The sequence below is a fragment of the Anoplolepis gracilipes genome, chromosome 15, assembly GCF_047496725.1.
Source record: "Anoplolepis gracilipes chromosome 15, ASM4749672v1, whole genome shotgun sequence".
Lineage (NCBI taxonomy): Eukaryota > Metazoa > Arthropoda > Insecta > Hymenoptera > Formicidae > Anoplolepis > Anoplolepis gracilipes.
Window position 1 is genome coordinate 731,086 of NC_132984.1, and position 16,961 is coordinate 748,046.

The 16,961-nt window shown below is 34.7% G+C and overlaps 2 protein-coding genes and 1 long non-coding RNA gene across 8 annotated transcripts in view; 1 reads left to right on the plus strand and 2 right to left on the minus strand.

Annotated features, from left to right (window-relative positions):
* Positions 1–4,462, minus strand: part of Dnalig3 (DNA ligase 3) — a 41,346-nt gene extending 36,884 nt beyond the window's left edge. For 2 of the 4 annotated variants that reach the window (XM_072907128.1, XM_072907130.1), the window contains exon 1: positions 4,316–4,454. Coding sequence is in view for 1 of the 4 variants with exons in the window: in XM_072907131.1 (XP_072763232.1) it covers positions 4,316–4,421 (106 nt within the window). In the remaining 3 variants the exon portion in view is untranslated. Of the gene's footprint in view, positions 1–1,392; positions 1,527–4,315 lie in introns of those variants that run through there. The other 2 variants (XM_072907131.1, XM_072907129.1) reach the window with 2 other exon arrangements.
* Positions 4,463–5,742: 1,280 nt separating this feature from the next.
* On the plus strand, positions 5,743–11,999 carry Mys (position-specific antigen beta subunit myospheroid). Of its 3 annotated transcripts, none has more exons than XM_072907133.1 (10): positions 5,743–5,898; positions 6,432–6,612; positions 7,267–7,579; positions 7,664–7,892; positions 7,998–8,082; positions 8,248–8,895; positions 9,096–9,407; positions 10,691–10,891; positions 10,991–11,494; positions 11,908–11,999. In XM_072907133.1, the coding sequence occupies exons 2-10, from the start codon at positions 6,433–6,435 to the stop codon at positions 11,971–11,973; spliced, it is 2,538 nt and encodes an 845-aa protein (XP_072763234.1). In that variant the 5' UTR covers positions 5,743–5,898; position 6,432; the 3' UTR covers positions 11,974–11,999. The 3 variants fall into 3 exon arrangements, with proteins under 3 accessions (XP_072763234.1, XP_072763233.1, XP_072763235.1); XM_072907132.1 differs by having other exon boundaries at positions 5,749–6,135; XM_072907134.1 differs by lacking the exon at positions 5,743–5,898 and adding an exon at positions 6,251–6,366.
* LOC140673900 (uncharacterized) lies at positions 6,235–16,641 on the minus strand. Its single transcript, XR_012048120.1, has 4 exons — positions 16,565–16,641; positions 8,208–8,842; positions 7,924–8,116; positions 6,235–7,569 (listed from the first exon to the last, which is right to left on the minus strand). It is a non-coding gene; the product is annotated as an uncharacterized lncRNA (long non-coding RNA).
* Positions 16,642–16,961: the final 320 nt, after the last annotated feature.

Here is a 16,961-nt window from a genome sequence, read left to right on the forward strand (position 1 = left end):
AAAAAAAAAAAAAATAGTGAAAAATTAGTTCAATATTATGGAATATATAATTTATATCGCGAAACAATTAATTTCGAAACAAATGTGTGAAATGGATTATTAATATTCATACACAAAATATTTCAATTATATTGCACAAAACATTTCAATTATGTTGCAGCAAATATTGAGCAATGTTGTAGAAAACATTGCAAAGATTTACATGAAGCTGAAAAATTCCGACAAAGTTATAGTTATTATCGACAATATGATTGCAATTGCAAAATGAGAAAGGAAGAATTTCGCGCAAACATTTAAAATTGCTTTCTCTTTTTTTTTTTTTTTTTGTAAAATTACGTCGATGGCTTGTAAATTAAATAATTAGTCATTTAGTAGCAACTATCTTTTTTGATCAGCTCATAGTATATTATTGTATATATGAAAATATTTCAAAAAATTTAAGGCTTCTGAAAATAAATACAATTTATGTCGAAAATAAATGACTTGTGTCCTTATCAAATATTGTCGAGTCTTAAATAATTTAAGATTAGCCTATGAGATCCCCTAAACTTTCTTTGCTATACATATACTTTTACATTTTCGACTTTCGACAAAGAGAATGGTATGCATTCTTTAAAAATTCCGATCAATCGCTAACTAAGTCAGATCAATACGAGTAGAAAGAGAAAGAGAGAGAGAGAGAGAAAGAGAGAGAGAGATAGAAACTATATCTCATGAAAGAAGATACGTATTCAAGCTGATGGTTCATTATCTTTTAATTTTAATCACGTCATTTCGGTTATTTGACAATTTCTGGATATTTCGATAATTTATATATAGGGTGACGCGAAGAATAAATATACTTATCGAATATATATTTATGACCAACGGAGTAAATTATATCGAAGTCTATTTAATAGTATCTCGTCGATGGCGAAACGAGTAATCGAATATATAAAATTTCTTTTCCCTTTATTTTGTAAAATTACATGGACCATTTAAAAAAAAATGGTGTCAATTAAATATATATAGTCAATTTAACATACACTCATTATTTTTGGTCTGATAATAGTATATGCATATTTTGTTGTAAACAAAAATATATTTATAAAAATTATATTTAAGAAAACTAAAGAGGAAGAAAGTAAGGATGAAGAGGCAGACTGAAAAAAAAAAAAAAAAAAAAAAAAAAAAAGTTCTCCTCGCTCGCATCGCATGGTGACTATGCTCGCGACGCAAAAAAAGAAATTTTATTTTGCACAGAGCTAACGCGCTACGCGAAAATTTTCACGAGAAAAGTATCGAAATGTACTCTCTTAAACTGAATTAATGAAAATTAATTAAACACTGATTAAAGCAATTATACAAGATGATTTTGACTGAAGATTAATGAATATTTTTAGTGACACTTACTCATTTGCTTCTCCGTCTTATGTCTCTCATAAAGATTTCATTGAAAAATCAATAATCGTACATATTATCAAAGATATAGTTTTTAAAATAAAATTTCTTCTTATTTATTTTGGATTGCTATTTTTCGAGAGAAGCTCCCACATACTTATATCTGGAATAAAAGATGTATAACTAGTATTTAAAAATTCAAAATTATATATACATATTACACTTTACTCTTAAAATATGATAAACAAAAAATGAACGAGATTCTCGGTCAAAAACTCAGATATTTTTTTAACAAAATACATTATACTATAAATTTATCTCACATGATTTTATGAGATATTATTGATTCTTTCGGTGAAATTTCACTGATTCACAATATGATGTATTTCTGCTATTCAGTGATAATAACACATTGATTCGATTTAAAAGAGTAGAGCGAGTTTTATGATAATACGAGATCTGGGAAAAATCGTAGGCTAAAAGCTCGATCGAACTTAGAAAGCTATCGTGAAGATACCGTCTTGTCTATAATAATCTATATTTATTACTACTATATTATATTATTTTTATTGTTGCGCTTGTTACTCGAGTTAACCCATACAGCACAGATCATTGCAATTACATTGCAGGAACGTTGCAATATTGCAAATTACAATGAAACATTACAAAAACATTGCAGAGATATAAATCTACAAAATATCAACAGTTGTGTTGCAACATAACATAAATATTTCGAAAAAATTTCAAAATCAAGATTTTATAATTATATTTTTTTAAAACGTACAGGAAATATATAAAATATGAAAAAGTTGAACTTAAAATAAATGTTTGCAATAATATTTATCTAAGAAATATTATATTAAAAATTTACATATAATAAATTATATATATATATATATATATATATATATATATATATATAATTTTATGTAAATTTATAATATAATATTTTTTAGACAAAAAAATTATTACAAACATTTAACTTCAACTTTTTTGTATTTTATATGTCCATATGCTTCTGATATTTATCAGAAACAAAAATTCTTATACGCAACATTAGTCGACGATTGCAGTAACAATGCATTATTGCAAATTCATAACATTGCAATATTACTATAATATTTCGTTGCAATCTTCCTAAAGGCGGACATTTTAACGTTGCTGCAATCCCACAGCAATGATGCAGCAACATTTCGCAGTGAATTTGCAATATTGCAATATTGCGATGAAAGATTGTTGCAATGTGTATACAATCTTTCGGTGCTGTATGGGAAGCCGAAAGAACGCTTGCGCCGCATTTTCCCTCGTCGCGAAATAATTAATTTACAGTTTATACTAGTAATTTAGCTCTCTTCAGAATTGTGTAGTTATACCTGAAAGAGGAGCGAGTGTCAAAGTATTTCACGAGGAATCGATGTGCATCGATCAACGTCGAGGAAGGCGGCCGCGTTCCTTCGTTATTTATGAATCACCGAATCCAGCGAGTTCGTCCCTCTCCTCTTCGAAGGGAGGAGAAGTCGCATGTTTTGTTTCTTTTTTTTTTTTTTTTTTATTTATTTGGCGCTTACTTAACTTTAGCTTTTTTTCCGCGTGTCGTGTGTATTATCCCTCACCTCGTTGATTATCCCGCTCGCGCGATGACGTTATCCCTTTTTTTTCCCCCTTACGTATCGAAACGTATCGAACTGCGCGTCGCGTCGATCCGTATATATATTTCCTCGAATTCGCGATTCCTTCAAAGAGACTCGAAAATCGAACGAGAAGAAAAAAAAAGAATTTTCTCTCTTAGGAAAGCGCGAATGTAAAAACAAATGTATGTATCTCGCGCGAACAATGATATATATATATATATAATATTAATGCTAATAATAATAAAAATTATATCATCAGACTCTGTCGGCGTGATTTACTATTTCTTTTTCCTGAAATATCAATCATTTTCTTTCCGGAAGATACATATTTGTTTGGAAAATGTGATTAATAATACATTTTGGCGAAAAAAGAAAGTTCGCTCTCTTCGCGTTTTGAATTTTGCGCGAAAAATACAGTCTAAAAATTTTGTGTCCAAATTTATATAAACTTACTTATACAATGAACATCAGTCGTCTTGAAAACGGAGAAATACGTGCAGTTTCTTTGAAAAACTTTTCGATAATGACAGAAAATTATAGCGTTCGCAAAAACAACTTCACTCTCGGAGAAATGGCGCGTAAACTATGGAAGAATTTTAGATGACATAGAAACGAAAACTCCATTTTTGCGCTATCTATGAGAATACTAAAGAAATAAATTCTAAAACTGATATCGGTAAATAGAACTAACTATTTTATCGACACAGATTTTATTACGATCTTCGTTCGCTTCTCAATCTATTTTATACATGTATTATACGTACATTTAAAAAAATAATACAATAAAAATATTAATATAAAAATAAAATCAAATAATCCCTATTTTAAATGTACTTTACTAAGCGTATCAAATATACTTTTCATTAAACTTAAATAAATAATTTTGCAATAAAGATCATTTTTACAGTTTATTTCTATTATATAAAATTTCATGTAATAAATAACCATTTTGTATATATATATTAAATACACACATACACAAATATATATTTATATATAGAAACAAAGAAAGAAATAAGCGAAAAAAAAAAGAAAAAGAAGCATGAAAAATGACACAAAATAATATAAATAAGCAATAAATGTTTCTTTTGCAGATAAATTGTAAAAGAAGCTTTGTCGTCTGGCGAGATATAAAATTGTCGATAAAGAAACTAAAATGCATGTGCAACGAAACCTAAAGAAAATATTCCCTAGTCACGAAAAATATAACCTCCTCGATGTACTCACGTGCAACGCTTCACGTCGAATAATACCATGGTCTTTATTATTAAAAGTCGATGACAAACAATATAAATAATACTCACTGAAAAAGAATGATTCCTGCGTCTTGATAAAAACGATAAGTTCATGCAGGCGTGATTTAATTAAAGTATTATAAAGACGGCATATTTTGCATATATTTTTACACATACACGAGGAATTTGATGTCGATCACGAAACGACTGTTTACTTCTTTGTAGTGGCAGTATTGCATCTCCCTGCCATCTAGTACGAATTCTATTTATAATTTTTTCTTCAAGGTGTCTATTCATATCTTGTAAAAAAATTCCCTGAAAAAAAATTTCTCTGATTTTCGAAATATTTTTCCAGGTGAGTATATTTGAGAGAATATTTTCAAGATTTTTTTCTAATACAACTTTCTCTACAAAAAATTTTTTTTATTACGTTTTTCTAATGTTTTTCATTAGGAAAAATATAGAGAGCCTCTTAAGTTTCAAATGCTAGATTTATAAATGTAGTAAGAAAGCTGAATAACTTAAATAAGATAAGCAATTTTTACTTGCCTAAAATTTTCATTTCTTCATCATTAAAAATTACAAAGAATATATACTTTATATATTTAATATTGTATTAATAAGACAAAAAAATATATATATATTTACATATTTATAATATACATATTTTAAACGCATAATCTCACAAATTAAACAAATAATTCTGACCATTAAATAAAAAAAATTGCTCAGGACAAACTGAAACGCCAAGTTTACGCGGGGGTGCGTTATTAATATTTTTTATATCATTAAATATTATTAGAATTGTTTAAATTGTTAAATATATATATTTTGAAACATGTGTAATTTTTGTAAATGACTAAAGCACTTACCTCGCTCATTGCAGTAGTCGAACAAAATGCCATTTATGCGTTTCAAAAGGTCGGCCGAAGAATTTCCAGAAGATGAGCAACACAAAAAAAATGATGCGCACTGTTGACGACAACGAGAAGACGATCCACAGACAAGATTTGTTTATTTTCATATTTTATATTGAAAAATTGATGAGTACTTTCGACGTTTTACTAATTTATTATTCAACTACATCAGGAGCAGCCGTTTTGTCTTATATTTCAAAATTGAAGAATCCGCAGGGTTGCCAACACAAAAGCGCAAAGAATCCACTTATACTTTTCGTTTCGCAGGTAACCCCAAGCCCCGTTTACAAGACAAAACTGAACCCGCCAATCCGCGCGGAGGGACGAGCCCGCGCGTCACGTCCACCAATCGGGACCGAGCGACCTTCGCCCCGATTGGTCGAATACTTTTCCAGCGCTCGGTGCATCGAAAGAGACACGGAGTCTGTTCGTTTTAGCTGAACCGGCTGCACTAGTTCAGAGTTTATCTTGCTCCTTCCAATGCAGAAGGAAAAAGATACAACTGTAAACTAGTGCATCAAGTTCAGCTAAAACGAACAGACGTACGAACGCGACGAGATGCGAGAGCGCTCCACTCCCTCCGGAACGCTTCGTTTGATGGATTGCCATTTATGGTGATCCCGAGCGACGAAGGGAGAAACATCAGGGTGTCTAAACAACATTTGTGATGCGCTGTAAAACATAATTATTATCCGGGGAAACAGAGAAGGACGACGCACCGTCTCTCGTGATTAAGTAAGGCCCGCGTGTGCCTCGCGTGACAGATATATCACTCCCCCGCTGCTTATCGTCCTCGGCTGCTTTAGTCATACGCGCGCGAGTGATGTTGCTCGGCAAATATAAAGATGACGGCATCGCCGTCGTGTGAATAAGCCGCGGGAGGTGCGCGACTGCAAGTGTCGATCGTCTCGCTTGTCCGTGTCGTCTCGGTCCCTTACTTTTTTGTCTCCTCTTCGAAATGGGAGCGAGATCGTACGTATACATGTATAATCCCGGATGCCCTGCTTCGTCAATCCGCTAAAAACCTCGTCTTTTAAGTATCCTGTTCCCTTGCAGGTCTCTTCTCTCCTCTTCTCTCTTTGTTTTTTTTTTTTTTTTTTTTTTTTAACTCTACCTCCTTTTTATCTGGTTTTCTGTGTCTTGTTGCGCCAGCTCTTTCATCTGTCAAGTTAGTTTTTGGAAAGAATATTTTTCAGCATCTCTGTAGGTATAAGAATATTTGTATGTTGAATCGAGAGATTTATTGGTCTGTCTTTGTAATTTTGCAGAATGTTCGGCAGCTCAAGATGGCTCGTTACGTTGGGAATATTAGTGGCGGGTCTGTCAGCTTCGTTCGCCCAGACCAATTATCCTCCACCAGAGAGACTGACCGGCATGAATCCTTGCATCAGTAAACAGACGTGCCATGAATGCATACAGACTCCGCACTGTGCTTGGTGCGCAGCACCGGTGAGGCGATATTAAGTTTGATTCAAAACTCTCTTTTACTTTATTAAATGAATAAATAATTACGAGGCTCTCTCAGAGAAATAAATTAATAATAATAATGGTAAAGTATATATTGCAAAACGTATGATGTAACTGAAGCTAATATAAATCTAAGAATAAAATAAAAAATTGGATATAGTGAAATAAATAATTTAATACAAATTCATGGAATCAATAATCAAGTTATAAATAGAAATAAAATTATAATAACAGAGCTGATTGTTTGAGTTTTCTTCAGAGCAAATAAATATAAATAAAATAATTACGATATCGGTAGTAATATACGAGTCGTTAAAAAACATAAGCTGACCTCGGTAAGATAATTAGACGCAAAGATGGAATATACATACGGAAATTAATAATAACGCTTGACTTGATTGTCAGTTGAATCCTAGAAATATTTTTAAATATTCGTATAAACTAATTTAGAGTAATCTAAGTCACTAAACTGTACAGTAGATTTTTAAATTATATCTACTCTCTATTGCCATTATTATTATTATTAATTGATTTCTTTATTAAGCTATACTGATAAAAAAAATGGACTTCTCTTCCGACAATTGACATTTGTTTAATATTTAGTTGATATTTCTGAATTCAAATTTGTTTTCGCAGAAATTCCCAGAGAAGAGGTGCTTCCTTCCGAATATCAATACTAAAATATTCGCCACGTGTCCTCCCGAGTATACGTGGAATCCTGACAATGTCTTCAGCATGCTGCGACATCGTAATTTGACAAAGGGCGGTTACACTGGTGGCAGCGGCGTGGGAGGAGGACATGGCAGCATCGACGGCTCGTACTCTAATTTCTCGTCTTCCAGTTCATCCTCCTCGCATTTTCATCAGGAGAGTTCGAGCAGTGGCGGAAGTAGAAGGCAGGAGGCTGTGCAAATGTGGCCGCAAGAAGTTAATCTGAAACTTAGAATAAGTAAATTATTACTATTAAATAAAGATAAAACCACACAATTGTGATTTTTTTTCATATGATTTGTATAATGTAAATTTGTTTCAGACGAAGCTTATAGAATGTCCTTCGCTTATTCTCAAGCGGAGGATTATCCCGTCGATCTCTACTATCTTATGGACTTGAGTAAATCTATGGAGGATGACAAGAAGAAACTGTCCGACTTGGGTCAACTGTTGGTCGAGAGTATGAGCAAAATTACACGCAATTTTCGTTTGGGTTTTGGGAGCTTCGTCGACAAGGTCGTGATGCCATATGTCAATACCGTTCCAAAATCGTAAGTTGCGAGATAAGCACAGAAAGTACACCTTGTTGCCACTGTAGTGTATGTGTCTGTGTGTCAATATTAATCGGCTTATCTTTTTTTTTTTTTTGCTTCCAGTCTTATCGAACCGTGCGACGGTTGCGCGGCACCTTACGGATACAAAAACATCATGAGGCTCTCTCAGGACACGAGCAAGTTTGCGGTACAGAAATATCCATAAATATGCCTAGTTAAATCTGCAATTAATTTTGAAAATTATGACAAATTTAAATTAAAATTTAAATTTTAATTCTAAATCAAACATAATGAAAGATTCCATTCTGTCACCTTTGACGGTTTTTTTTTAGACAGACATCTTCGTTTACAGGGATTGGTGCGTAACGCGTCTGTGTCCGGTAATCTCGACGCACCGGAGGGCGGCTTTGATGCGATCATGCAAGCGATAGTTTGCCGTAATCAAATAGGCTGGCGCGAAAAGGCACGTCGGTTGTTGGTATTCTCGACTGACGCCGGGTTTCATTACGCGGGCGACGGCAAGCTGGGTGGTATCATCAAGCCAAATGACGGACTGTGCCACTTGGACACTAGAGGCATGTACACTCATTCGTCCCTGCAGGATTATCCGAGCATCTCGCAGGTCAATCTAAAAGTGAAACAAAATGCTATAAATATTATATGGGCGGTCACCGAAGAGCAGATTAACGTTTACAAGAGACTTACGAAGCACGTGGAGGGTTCGTTTGCCGGAAAATTGTCCGATGACTCCAGCAATGTCGTGGAACTGATCCGCGAACAATACGATGCTATCTCGAGTTCGGTGGAAATGAAAGACACTGCCAGCAGTGCGATCAAGGTCAAGTATTTCTCGAGTTGTCTGGGTACTGGGCCAGCGGTTGAGACATCGAAATGCGACGGATTAAAAGTCGGAACAAAGGTGGAATTCATCGCGGAGATTGAAGTCACTAGTTGTCCGGCCAACAGATCGGAATGGAAACAAAAGTTTGACATTTATCCGGTAAGTTTATGCATTAGCTCATTGTGTGAGTTGAGATTGATCGACTGGAATCCATGTATTTTAACTTTTTATTTTTTATTTTTCTATCTGCTATACATATATATATATATATATATATATATATATATATATATATATATTTATTTTATTCTTATATTTTATTTAGTTTTAATTATAATTTGCGCTCCTTTTTTTTCCAGGTTGGTATAAACGAGACTCTCACGGTAAATCTAGAGATGTTGTGCGACTGCGAGTGCGAGCGTCAGGGTCACATGTACGAGGAGAAGTCGCCCGAGTGCAATGGCGTGGGCACGTTAAAATGCGGCGTTTGCGAGTGCTATGACGGATTCTTTGGCAAGCGTTGCGAATGCAGCCCACATCAAGAGCTCACTGGCTTTGACAAACATTTCCAATCGTGTCGACCCGACAACACCTCCCTTGTGGACTGCTCCGGTCGCGGCACGTGCGCCTGTGGTCAATGCGAATGCGAGGAACGAGAAAATCCTAAGGAGGTATTTCGTTAATTCTCTCACATATCGATTTCTTTGTGATAAATATTTTTCTCCTTATTTCACCTGCGCATTTACGCTTTTTTCGATGCAGTGTTGAAGATTATAATTTATTTTTATTTTTTGAATTTAATTGTTACCTTAGATTCAATATTTTAAATTACACGATTCATCAGATGAAGATGCGGTAAAATTAGAGAGAAACGAACAAGTAAAATGTAAAATAAAATTAAAGTTAAAAAGAATTAAAGTAAAATGGAACAATTGTATAAAAATAAAATTGTTACGATATTTATATTTAATATTCGAATCAATACATTAAAAACTAGCATATACAAGCCAGCGCCGGACATTTAGGCGCGTACATTCTTCATTAACTTATAAAAATCTTATTAAAACAAACGTTTCGATCTTTTTTTGGAATCCTCTTTAGTGCCATGACTTGTAAATATATCATGGAAATACTAACGCGTTTTAACTTACGCGAATCAACTTTACATTACGCACTTTAATATCCTAATTTAAGTTTTAGTTGCTTAAAGTGATTATTGCAGACATTCAAGTTTATTTATAAATGATTAATTTCAGAAATGATTTTCAGAACAAATAGTTTAAATTTTACAGACAAGGAAAGCCTAAATGAAATCTACAAAACAACAATTGACAAATTATCAAAAATTTGATTGCCAAGTAAATATAAACATATAATCGCAACGCTTCAAACTCGAAAATAATATTTAGTCGTTTTCTGACCTTCGAGCGACAATGTACAGAAGACACTAATATCTGTTTGATACTCTTTGTATTAATCTTTGTTTTTGTGACATCTATTTAGGTAGGATGAGTGGTTATTAATTTTTTTTTCATTTTTCAATTGTAATTCCAATGGATTTATGTTTTGCTTTATCTCGTCCCAGTCTACTTCTAAGTTGAAGTTTAATAATTGTCCATTAAATAATTTGTTAAAATATGGGCATACAGATATGTTTTACCGCTACGCTTCTTAGTCAGGCAGCTGGGGAGTGAGAGGCAGAACATGTGGCACTTCAAGTCGTCTGGATGTGATAACTATACCGTTTAAACGACTAATTAAAGTAGGACATAATATAAAATTGATTCGCGTAAGTTAAACAGTATTTCCATGATGTGTTTATAATAAGTCATGGTATTGAAGAGGGTCCCAAAAAAGGACAAAAACATTATATGCTAGTATATACTAGTTTATATGTGTTGATTAATTTATCTTAACAAGCTTGTACCAAATATACGAACTGATATTCTTGCAGATAATATCAGGACATTTTTGCGAATGCGACAACTTCTCCTGTGATCGCGATCAGGGTAAGCTCTGCTCAGACCACGGCACCTGCGAATGCGGACAATGCGTCTGCAACGCCGGCTGGACTGGACCGTCCTGTAACTGCAGATCCTCCAACGACTCCTGCATCGCGCCGGGAACCACGAATGGCGTACTTTGCTCGGGTCACGTAAGTGTGCAAGAAAATCATCATTTTTCTCTTCTAAAATAATTTTAGTAGAAGCTCGAAGGATTTCCATCCCTTCTTTCTTGTTTTTTCCCCCTTTAGGGTGACTGCGTCTGCGGCGAGTGCATCTGTCATGAGGAGGGCAACACTCGATATTCAGGCAAGCATTGCAACAAGTGTCCGACTTGCCCGAGCCGCTGCGAGGAACTGAAACCGTGCGTGCAGTGTCAGATGTATGGTACTGGAAACTATAGCGATCCGGAGGAATGCGCGAGAAACTGCAAGGAGTTTGTGCCCGAGAGTGTGGAGACCGTGATTGTCGACGTCGACAATGACGAGGTGCCCTGCTTCGGCACGGACGAGGACGACTGCAAGTACAATTTTGTTTACTACTACAACGAGACCAACTGCCTGCAGGTGCGCGCTCAGAAAGAACGCGAGTGCCCGCCGCAAGTTTACATGCTCGGGATCGTGTTAGGCGTAATCGCGGCGGTAGTGCTGGTCGGTCTGGCGCTGCTGCTGCTATGGAAACTGCTGACAACGATACACGACAGACGGGAATTTGCCCGATTCGAGAAGGAGAGGATGATGGCCAAGTGGGACACGGTACGATTCGTTTTTTTCTCGTGTGATGAATCACAATTGGATCGAAATTTTTTAAATTAAACATTTTAGGTTTTTTTTTTTTTCTTTCTTTCTTTCCAATTTTTATTGCTCCAAGTAAGTGTGTTATGCGGTGTTTACAGTGAGATTTTAAGGCGTAAAAAACTGATCAATTATATTCGATTATTCTTCTCATTCAACTGTCAGTTTATTATGACTTTATATTGTAAACACTGCATAAATATAAGGATATAAGTAGTCTTTGTAAAAAATTATGTACATTATTTGATAAAAAAGATTAGATAAGAAAAATAATGATTGAAATATTATAAAGTTGAGTGAAGAAAGATTTTGAATCAGATTTATTACATACATTAATAAATTTAATAATCTTTTCTTTTCGTGTGCTTTCGCAGGGAGAGAATCCAATCTATAAACAAGCCACTTCCACGTTCAAGAATCCAACCTATGCCGGGAAATAACGCGCCTTGGAACGAGGAAGAATTTTTAAGAAAGAATCACAGCGACACGACGCGACTTACAGTTTACGAACGGCGACTGCGCGCTTGGCGTCTCGTCTCAAGTTCAGCAAGATCTTGAGTAACTACGTAAAGAGACGCGTAACTCTGGACGGCATAACAAGATCTAGATCTAACGTATTTTAGCGTTTTACATAATTATTTAAAGGAACTAATATTTAAAAATACAGTATATACTCTATTTTGTTGAGATATTTGTAAAGAACGACTTAAAATACTGCCATATAACATAGACTGCGTTATAGACGCGTACGCACACGCGTCATTTGTTTACAAAATTGTAATGTTATATTTTATCGCAATCGTGGTTTAAGGAAAACAGGTTAGTTAGGCTAATTTTAATGTTCAAGTGCCTTTTAATATCACGACCGACGGTGTGCTTATAATCGACGATTCAGTTACCTTTGCATTTTTTACGTTATACGTACAGATATACAGAGTGTAAACTTAATATGCGATAACATAATTTGGGAATGGATCTATAGGATCCATAGGAAATAAGTAGTAGGACAAAGTTTGTATAGATGTATGATTTATTCTATATCATTTCTCATTCAAAACCGCGTCCTTTTTTTTGGAACGCATTTGTTATGTTGTTTACATACTGAAATTAAATTTATCGCTTCAAAGATAAAGATTAGAAAATTACAAATAGGTTTCGATATTTTCTTCAAAAGGCAGCAATCTGAAATGAGTCATAAGATTATATTTGAGTCATCAGTCAACAACGTGAAATATAATTGATAATATTCTAAATATATATATATATATATATATATATATATATATATATATATTTAGAATATTATCAATTATAATATTTCACGTTGTTGACTGATGACTCAAATATAATCTTATGACTCATTTCAGATTGCTGCCTTTTATATATATATATACACACACATATATATTTATAAAATGCAGAGCAGCTTATATCAAGAATTATTAGATAGGCTGTATAACTCGGAAATGAAACGAAATATTATATATCGGATCTATTCCTGAAATATATCGCGCACATATTACGTTACATCTCTTGTGTATAAATAAAAAAGCGTTCTTTTTTCCGGATAAAAATGAATGACTGTCGAAGATATATCTTTTAGTGCAATTTACATGAGGGTATACTTCATGCGAAAAAAATCGACAATGCATTTATCTGTGAATCTTCTATCCTGTAATCTAATCGTTTTATTGATCGATTTCTTTTTTTATTTTCTTTTCGCGTGACTAAAGAGACTCGAAAGTGTTTATAGGAAATTTGTATAAATGTATAAAGTACTGCCTGCGACCCGGATATAGACATAAGTTTTAACTCCGTGTTTTAATGATGGTGCGAAGATGGTAACTACACAATTATGTCTCGCATATTTCGTAAATATATATATTATAATAGAGATATATAAATATGTGTAACCAAAAGAGTGTTATATAATCGGTTATTTCTAATGCAAGAGTGCACGAAAAATGCGAAGAGTCAGAAATATATAAAATATAAATAATTCTGAAAGTAAACAAGTCGCGTGTCCGATCGCACACGAATCATCTATTTTATTCTTCTCGATTCGTGAATCTCACGAAGCACATCTATCCCGAAAGATATAAGTATAATAGTATGGTGTAATCACACCGTAAAAAGGAGATTAAACGACAGCGTGATATCTGAATGGTTGGAATTTTTTCTTTTGACACTTTTACAGCTGTAACCACGTCATTATTAATCGCATTATCTGTCTTTTCGTTTTATACTAGCTCGACTCTAATGTGAGTTAATTTTTATTGTAATCGACTACTCCACGTGCGATTGTTCGCAAACTCGATAGACTATATATAGATTATAAGCTCTAGGCGAGGACTAATAAAGATGATGTGTTAGTAAACGCTGCTATTTCGTCATACCTTGCGTATCACCCAGAGTGCCAGAGATTATTTTGTAAAAATCGATGGTAGGGAAGGGAAAGGGGACGCTTGAGAAAAATAGGTTTACCAGAAAGTTTTACGACATATAATATTGTTTTGACGTGTATCACGCGATAATGTGTTTACGTATGTCATGTTGTCGCATAGATGCATCGGTAGAAGGGAAAGAGGGAAAAATATAGAGATAGAGAGAAAGAGAGAGATAAAAATATAAATTATCTCATGCGTCTTCTTCCTTCTTTTATAGATTATTAATATCAAGGTTTTCGTGAAATGTTCTTAATTTTTTCTTTCGAAATTAAATTATGAGGTGAAGTCATTAATGTTTTTTTTTATCGTGCAACAAATATCAATACGAGTTGAAGCAGGCAAGGCTCTCTCTCTCTCTCTCTCTCTCTCTCTCTCTCTCTCTCTCTCTCTCATTGTTTTAAAATTCAGAAATTTAAAATAAAATAAAAAAGATAATGAACCGTAATATTGAAAATATTTTGATTAAAATGTGTTCTTTCTATATGTCAACAAGGAGAGATATATTAAGTTTCCTGTTTTTTCCTCATGTGACTCATTTATTATTCTATTTACTCTAGCAAATACTACGTATGATTTACTAATGCAAACAATAGACCGCGAGCAAAGAATTTCTATATATAAGGAAAGCGTACATTTTATCTTTTTCTGATTAGATTAATGAAAAAAGATGGAGAGAGGAATTATAAAAGTATTCGAAAAATTGTATAAATAAAAAGCCGTGCGTACAAAAGATTTAAAGATGACAATGAAATATTTTTGAAAAAATGTCAATAAAATAACGGGCCATTTTATGGAGAATTCCATTCTATAAAGACCATTGTCATGAAATAACAGAAAAATAAGCCATTGGCAATCGCGACAAAAGGGGTAGTTTCTAAAGATATTCTAAAGTACGAAAAAAATAATGAAAAAATTCTGCTCAAAAAAAAAAAAAAAAAAAAAAAAAAAAAAAATCGTAAAAAAGGAAAGGAAGATTTAGCGAAAATCGCAACGAAAAGAGCAAGTGGTAAAATCGGGATAGAACGACGTGGTATCCTAAAGATTTCTCCGAAATGTCACATGAATCGAAACAAAAATTTTTTTTTTTTTCTTTTGCAACTTTTGACGTCTGCAATCTATATATTTTGAAAATGCGCTAAAAAACTTGTCGCATTAAAAATTGGAACGTCTCTCGTGAAAAGGAGACCGGATGGCAACACAAACTGGTTTATCAAAGTTTCGAAACATTCTCAACTATCTTTTACCGACAAGCTTATAATAAAAAAAAAACACAGGCAAAACTCGAGAATTGAAAATAATAATAATCGAGAGGCGATCTAATAATATCCGAGTAAAACGGGTATACTTTCCTCGTAAAAATTTCTGATAAAAAGCAAAGGACTTATCCTTCCTTGTTAAATTTTCCCATATGTATTTTCCAACGATCTATCTTTATTTTATTTTTTTTTTTTTTTTTTATGACTCGCATACTCTTTCTGTCTTTAAACTGTTTTGTAAACACGCACGGATTTGCATAGCGTTGCAACGTAGCGAAGGAAAATGCGCATTGCCTAGCTTGGGAATTAATTAACAATTATAATCGGGGACCTAATCACTCGGCAAGGCAAATAATAATGAAAGGAAGTGAAAAAAAAGAAAACATTACTTACAGAGATTCATTAATAAAAGAGACTTATCGTCGAAAAAATCCTCATCAAATCCAGAAACTATTCCCACAGCACAGATAGAGTTCATTTATTTTAACAGCATCGCGTATGAATTAAATCTCTTCACTTTCATTACAAATTACAGACACAACATTTACTGTAAAAACACGCGGTAAACAAAAAAAAAAAAAAGACAAAGCCTTTCATATATATATATATATATATATATACGCATATATATAATTTTCGGAGAGATTCTCTGAAATTTCGACGACTCTCCGATCGGACAAGGCAGAAGAAAAGCGAATCATTCATTGAATACACATTCATTAAAAAGAATCCAATCTTTGGAGGGGGATTTCGCGCTTTTATCGCGATCTTTTCGTCTCATACATTTTGCGCGCATCTCTCCTTTCAGCGCGTCGCGACGATAAGCGCGACTCGCGTGCGCGTTGACATCATCGTCACGTGTTTGTATACACACGGCGCGCGAGGTAGCTAGATAGGTGGGGATGGAGGGGGAAGACCGAGAGTGGTACGTCACATGACGCAGGGGGCACGTATATATATATATCTAATATATATGTATATATATATATATGTGTGGGTGTGTGTGTTTGTGTGGTACGACGAAATAATACTAGACCGCGTGTATGTATACGTCAATCGGCCTCCATCGCGCGCGCGTCATCGTCAGGTCGTGTAGAACGAACGGCGTAGTACAAGGCGCGTCTTGGATTCATCTTTTCGGCCTAGAGTCGTGGAATTTCTTTTTTTTAAAGAGTGCCCGTTACTTAAAGCCAAGAAGGAAATATACTTTGTTTATGTAGGCGCGCGCGCGCGCGCGCGTGTGTGTGTATGTGTGTGTGGGTGGGTGCGCGTAGAATCGTTGAATGACAGATTAGCTAAGCGTTACGATAAAGGTGTACCTTGCTTACCTGCTTTTATTCGACGGGGGTGTACAACAGCTGTCCCAAACTGTGTCTCGCTCTTTTTCTTCCCCACTCCCCCCCTCCCTCTCTCCCTCCCTCTCCCTTCGAGGGCCGCGCGGCAGCTGAGGAAGACCCTCGTCGAGTCTCCCGTCTCTCGCATTCGTCGTCGCGTCGCGCTCGTCCTCGGTCGTGTGTCCAGCGCTATTAATACACACGGTATACGTCTTATACGACGCGCAGTTGTCGTCCGATTCGCGGGTGGACGGGGAGGCGTTTTACCATGCTCGGCGAGTAGTGTCTACGACGACTAGTCGATCCGGAGGACGAGAAGGACGACGAGGAAGAGGAGAAGGTGGTGGTGGAGGAGGAGGAGGAGGAGGAGAAGAAGTAGCAGCAGCAGCGC

Excerpts from the sequence above, each read along its gene's own strand:
- Mys (XM_072907132.1), top strand. Across the intron at positions 6,613-7,266 it reads GTGCTTGGTGCGCAGCACCG|AAATTCCCAGAGAAGAGGTG; the intron begins GTGAGGCGATAT and ends TTGTTTTCGCAG. Across the intron at positions 7,580-7,663 it reads TAATCTGAAACTTAGAATAA|ACGAAGCTTATAGAATGTCC; the intron begins GTAAATTATTAC and ends AATTTGTTTCAG.